At 39.9% G+C, this 6,511-nt stretch overlaps 1 protein-coding gene across 1 annotated transcript; it reads left to right on the top strand.

Moving 5' to 3' along the window:
- The first annotated feature begins 925 nt into the window (after nt 1–925).
- LOC126688749 (protein transport protein SEC23) lies at nt 926–5,072 on the top strand. Its single transcript, XM_050383557.1, has 2 exons — nt 926–1,823; nt 3,159–5,072. Exons 1-2 carry the CDS (start codon nt 1,140–1,142, stop codon nt 4,815–4,817), a joined length of 2,343 nt encoding a protein of 780 aa, XP_050239514.1. The 5' UTR covers nt 926–1,139; the 3' UTR covers nt 4,818–5,072.
- Nucleotides 5,073–6,511: the final 1,439 nt, after the last annotated feature.

Here is a 6,511-nt window from a genome sequence, read left to right as displayed (position 1 = left end):
CTAATAAACTTGGTTGTATTTTGGGACAAGTTTGTAAAAACCCTTTAGCAACTTGCGCATAGGGACAAATATTATCTAAGGATAATATTCAATTGTGCCTCCAAGTTAATTGCTAATTTCTATTCACTTGATGTGTTCATTCATTCTTTCATAATTACTCCTTAATTTGGTAAAATCCCCAACAAAGAGGGCAAAGATTTAATGAAGATATCTACCAATTGTTATATACCAGAGACAAATCAAATTTTAAGATCTTTGCAAAGATCCCATTCTCATACAAAGTGATAATAAATTTCAATATGCTTTGTACGAGCATGGAAGACTAAATGGGAAGAAATAGCAAGGGTAGACCAAGTGAGCGAATTAGAGAGTAAGAGGACAATGAAACCAAATGTAGAGCAATATAGGTCACTAGCCTAATCACATCAGTTAAAGCTAACAACAAAAAGGGTCCAAGGGTGAAGTGAAGGCCATTGTAGAGAGAACCATTAAGATATCTAGTTTAGTGGAGTGTTATTTTGTAAAACATTAAGAGAGATTGGTTTAATTTACCCTCAATTTAAAAGAAAAATTTTATGTATAAATTAGTTTAAAGGAAAATTTCTCAAACCAAGTGACGATTTATAAAACCATCTATGTGTATTTTAAGTTATATAATTTATTTAATAAGTCATGCAACTTTTTTAAATAATACAAGTAGATGGTTTTATGAATTGCTACATAATAGATTGAATGAGATTCTTCTAAATTAGTTTGGAGAAAAATTGTGTTTAAATTTTAATTGCATTACTTACCATAAATTCATTAATGACATAGAGGGAAGAAGTGGGATTAAACTTGAGAGGGGCAAAATTAAAATACCCCAAAGTTATAGTGGGGTCAATTCGCAATAAACTGTAACATTAATAACTCGGAACATTCTCCAATCAGGTGTTTTTCACTAACTTTCCCGAGAACCAAACAACCCCCTTCTCCCTTGCTTTTCCATTCCTTCTTCCCCACCTTCACTCTCTCTTTTCCTTTCTTTTACGCCAACAAACAAACAAAGAAAAAAAATGATTCTCTCTCTCTTCCTTTACAGATACTCATCAAACTAGGTTAACCCCTCCTTCTTCACCTCTACCTCCACAAACCCATCTATGGATTTCATCGAATTAGAGGCCATCGAAGGCCTCCGCTGGTCATGGAACTCATGGCCAGCGTCGAAATCGGAAGCCACAGCTCTCCTAGTCCCTCTAAGCGTGATGTGCACGCCATTGATGCAATCCACAGAGCTCCCGATCCTCTCTTACGACCCTCTCCTCTGCTCTCAATGCGGCGCCGTGTTGAACCCATACGCTCGCCTCGACTACACCTCTCGCATTTGGTTCTGCCCCTTCTGCTACAAGAAAAACACGTTTCCACGCTCTTACTCCGGCATCGGAGAAACCAATCTCCCCGCCGAGCTTTTCCCGACCTACAGTACCGTCGAGTACTCCTTCTTCAATCCCAAGCTGAACGGCATGTCGTCTCCGTCTTCGTCCATGTCGCTGACGTCCATGTCCATGGCGTCGTCGTTCTCGTCCATTTCGTCGCTGTCGGGTTTGGATTCTTTGAGGAAAGTAGTGGGGCCCGCGTTTGTGTTCGTGGTGGACACGTGTACGGCGGAGGAGGAGCTCGGGGCGCTTAAGAATGAGCTGTTGCTTGTTGTGGAGCAGTTGCCGGAGAACGCGCTTGTGGGGCTGGTTACTTTTGATTCCATGGTTCGTGTCCATGATCTTGGGTTTTCGGAGTGTTCGAGGGTTGTCTTGTTTCATGGAGAGCGCGAGGTTTCTTCGGAGCAGGTACTTATAATAATGTTCAACAATGCTACACACACATCAATGTTGAGACATTGCTTTTATAGAACACCAATCACAACTTGTCACCTCAACAATTGTTAAAAAAAGAAGAAGTGAAATTTGGTGTGCTTTTGGTTGTGTTTCTTTTAATATGTTCTAATAAGATTCAATTGCATGGTACAATTAGTAGTCATATTATTCCTAATCATAATGTTTGCACTTGGAGTGGTGCTTGTTAGGAAGACATTTTTTTTGAATCTTGAGTTAATTTCTTAGGAGGGATTAGCAGAATCAGCTCAGCTGGGGGACAACACTTTTATGAATTGCAATATATGCATCCTTTCTCTCACGGTGTGTGGACCTCACAACTGTAGGACCTGTATGCTGTGAGGAGGATGCATACATCCGATAAATTAGATAACTTCTTCATGAAATGGGGGTCATTATTTCAAATCTCCCATTTCCCCTCCCTTTGGAGCCAAAACTTAGGTGTTTAAAAAAAAAGGGTTAATTTCTTAGGAGAATTTGGTGTATGAAACTATAAATAGTAGTTTTGATTGTGTTCTACAATGTCCTTATAAGCTTCAATTGCATGGTTCAAGTAGTAGTCATATTCATACTATTATGCCTCATCATAATGTTTGCACTTTGCCTATCAAAAAATAATGTTTGCACTTTGCACTTGGAGTGGCGCTTGTTAGGAAGACTTTTTTTGTGTGTGTGTGTGTGCGTGTAGTTAATTTCTTAGGAAAAATCCCAAATGATAACACTATTGGCTGGGGCTTGGGGACTACACCTCATCAAACACAATAATTATCTCATAATTCAGAAATATGCCTCCTCCCTCTCATAGTATGTAGGCCCCAACAGTGTGAGATATGTGAGAGGGAGGATGCATACTACATCCGCTATATGAAGTGGTTAAAAAAAAACACGGATTTCTTAGGAGAATTTGGTGTATATGAAAAAATGTTTTGATATATAAAGGAGGTTCTTTTGCTGGTTGTGTAAGGCTCAATGTCTTCTAGTTTCTTTTGGTGATTCTGAAAATCTGATAAGTGGTCATTCTCTCCAATACCATAGTCTCTAGGCTGGTTTAAGATTGAAAAGCTAGACAGGCCTTGATCCCTCTACATTTCTCCTTTGTTCTCTCTTATTGTACTTGTGCTTTGCTTCTTCTAGAGATAAAGTGATAAAGAAGGTAGGTTAGAGTGTGGCCATATCATGCATACAAACAAACATGTCTGCTTCCTGTGTGTGTCATAAATTTGTTTGAATTTCCCTCCTCTTGTATTTGCTTAAATTTTAAAAGGTTTCTTCCTTTCCTTAAACTCTCAGACCCAACAGTTTCTGGGTCTTACTCGCACAAAGCAACAGTATCTTGGAAAGACGCCAGTTATCCAAAAGCAGGGGTTTTTGCTACCAGTATCTGAATGTGAGTTCAATATTACCACTGCAATAGAAGAGCTCCATTCTTCAGCACAGGTCATGCCAGGACATCGCCCTTTAAGGTCCACAGGAACAGCAATTTTAGCTGCACTTGGACTTTTAGAAGGATGCTTAGTGAATACAGGCTCCCGGATCATGGTCTTCACGTCTGGACCAGCAACTTTAGGCCCAGGAATTGTCGTGGACTCAGACTTTAGGAGTGCCATCAGAACTCACCGAGATCTTATTAATGGTCATGCACCATACTATAGTAAATCTAGCAGCTTCTACAAGCAAGTATCACCGAGATTATCTGATGCATCTATTGTTCTTGATTTGTTTGCTTGTTCTCTTGATCAAGTTGGAGCTGCAGAGCTAAAAGACCCTGTTGAGAGATCAGGTGGATTCATGATGCTAGTGGAGTCATTCGAGTCAAGTCAATTTAGAAAATGCTTGAGGCATATTTTTAGTCGTGATGAAGAGGGAAACTTGAAGATGTACTTTGATGCAACTATTGAGATAGTGACCACAAAAGATTTAAAAATATGTGGAGCCCTTGGACCTTGTGTTTCCCTTCATAAAAAGAACAATTTAGTGAGTAACAATGAGATTGGGGAGGGTGGTACCTATATGTGGAAGTTGGGTACACTCACTAGCAAAACATGCTTTTCTTTTTTCTTCCAAGTGAACGAAGAGCATAAGGTCCAGCCTGGATCTGCATTCTCCATACAGTTCATTACACGATATCGACATGGGAACATGGGAATCCGAAAAAGAGTGACAACTGTTGCTAGAAGATGGGTTGCAAACAACTCACCAGAAATCGCTGCAGGGTTCGATCAAGAAGCAGCAGCTTCAGTGATGGCAAGACTTGCTATTCAGCGAGCAGAGGATTGTCAAGCTCGGGATGTTATCAGATGGCTGGATGACACGCTGATCCGATTTGCTTCTAAGTTTGGAGACTATATCCAAGAAGATCCTTCTTCCTTCCGCCTTTCATCCAACTTCTCACTTTATCCACAGTTCATGTACTACTTAAGGAGGTCACAGTTTATCGATGTATTCAACAGTTCTCCTGATGAAACTTCCTTCTTCCGGCTGATGCTGAACCGTGAGGGGGTGGTGGGTTCACTTATCATGATCCAACCTACTCTTCTCCAATATTCCTTTGATGGGCCGCCAATTCCAGTTCTCCTAGATGTCCGCTCCATTTCTCCGGATGTTATTTTGCTGTTTGATTCTTATTTCCATGTGGTTATTCATTGTGGGTCCAAAATTGCTCAGTGGAGGAAACTTGGTTATGACAAGGACCCAAACCATGAGAATCTAAGAAAGCTATTAGAAGCTCCTGAGGTTGACGCAGAGCAGCTCATAGTTGATCGAGTTCCGGTGCCCAAGATTATAAAATGTGATCAGCATAGTAGTCAGGCAAGGTTTCTTCTTGCAAAGTTGAATCCATCTGTTACTCAGAATTCAACATACACAGATGGATCGGATATTATTTTCACAGACGATTTGAGCTTGCAAGTTTTTATAGATCACTTGCAAGCCCTAGCAGTGCAGGGCTGATAATAAGGAGCACTGTATAGAGTTTTTATCAATCTATAGAGTTTTTGTCAATCTATAGTCACACGAAAGAATTTACTGTATATAGCATAAAGAGAAACATTTTCTAGTTGTTTTTTTTTTGTTTTTGTTTTTGTTTTTCTCCAATCATTTTGTAATTAGAATAGTTATTTTGTTTCAGTATTCTTTTATATTGAATGAGTTCCTGTAGTTCTTATAGGTGTTAAAATTAATGAAATTGACTGCTTTTACATGTTAGCATTGTAGACCTTATCAGAATTTTGCAATATTATTGGATACTTCAGTCCTTAATGATCCTCAACTAGGATATTCTAGTCCTTGCGAGGTTCCACATTGTTAAATGTCAATACTAATGAAACTTTGAATGATTGCTGGGCTGTGAGCAACAACTCTAAAGTCTAGGAAGTGGGAAAATGGATATTTTTTACAAACTGATTGGGCATGGGCGTATATGCCCAATACCCAAATTATCCAAAATATATATGCTTCATACACAATGTGGGAAGTGGTCATATTCCCTTATTCTACTATTTTGATCTTTGCCCTTTGCTGGTCCGTTTGCTATTCCGTTAGCCTCCCTCTTGTTGCACGTGATGTGGATGCACCGTCCATTGCCTCTCCATGAGCCCCCTGCAATCATAAACCAAGGTAGAAAGACCTAGTGAAGGATCTTCCCTGTTAGTGAATAAGTTAATTGCTATTTTTGAATCAGATTCCAAAATGATGCACCTTTTTTTTTTAGTTGAGAAAAAAAAAATTGGGTATAGAGGGTGACCTGAGTTGGTGTCTTCCACCTAAGTGTGACCATAGTGACACTTTATCCGCTGGGCCCAAGCCTATGAAAGCAGGGGATCCGGATGAGCCATAGCTATGCATCTAGCCCAATCAAGGACACTAGTGAGCATAAGCTAAGAGTATGAAGTTATTTCCCAACGCTTCCCATTGCGGGATTCAAAACTTGGGACCTCCACTTCCCAAACTCTTAGGAGTGAGCCCATGGCCACTAGACCAACCACCCTTGGTGGTCCAAAATGATGCTCCTAAAGTCCAATCCCACGCCCTTTGCAGACTCTGGCAAATCACCTATAGTTCTGTACAATTATTGGTAGTTGTACTTGTACCTATATGTAAGGAGAATCCGAATACCCAATTGCCCTCTTGAAAGCAAGAAACAAGGTTACAAACAAAAAGATTAACTTTCCTCAACCCTTAGAATATTACTAACACAGGGAGGGCAGTTGCACAAGTCAAAGGAACTTACAAATCTACTCTTAACAGATCATTTGGCTAGAGAATTTGCAGCACCATTGGCTTCTCTAAGAACCCAGCAAAAGGAAGTGTGAGGTACTACCCCTTTCAGAGTAATGATTTTACATTCTTGATTCTCCATGGCACATCAGTACCCTTTCTCAGAACAGCTTTGATGCAAGTCAAAGCATCACCTTAAAAAATGACGGCTTGGTAATTGGATTGGGAAGCAATGTACACAGCCCATCTTAATGACTCAGTTTCTGCTTGGAGGGGATTGTTGAACTTCACTGCTTTTGAAGTTTGAACACGCAAGTAACAATACCCCTCTCCAAGCCCTTAACACTACCATTACTGCTGCTCTAGATTGCCCTTCTTGTTTCTCTTACTGATTGATGATTGATGAAAGAAAAAGGTTACTAAGAAAG

Source organism: Quercus robur, chromosome 6, assembly GCF_932294415.1.
Source record: "Quercus robur chromosome 6, dhQueRobu3.1, whole genome shotgun sequence".
Lineage (NCBI taxonomy): Eukaryota > Viridiplantae > Streptophyta > Magnoliopsida > Fagales > Fagaceae > Quercus > Quercus robur.
This window is presented reverse-complemented; position numbering and strand designations above follow the sequence as displayed.

What these genes read in the sequence shown, in the direction of transcription:
- LOC126688749 (XM_050383557.1), top strand. Translation starts at nt 1,140, where the DNA reads ATGGATTTCATCGAATTAGAGGCCATCGAAGGCCTCCGCTGGTCATGG. An exon ending in GCGAGGTTTCTTCGGAGCAG is followed by an intron (nt 1,824 to 3,158) that starts GTACTTATAATA and finishes TTAAACTCTCAG; the next exon opens with ACCCAACAGTTTCTGGGTCT.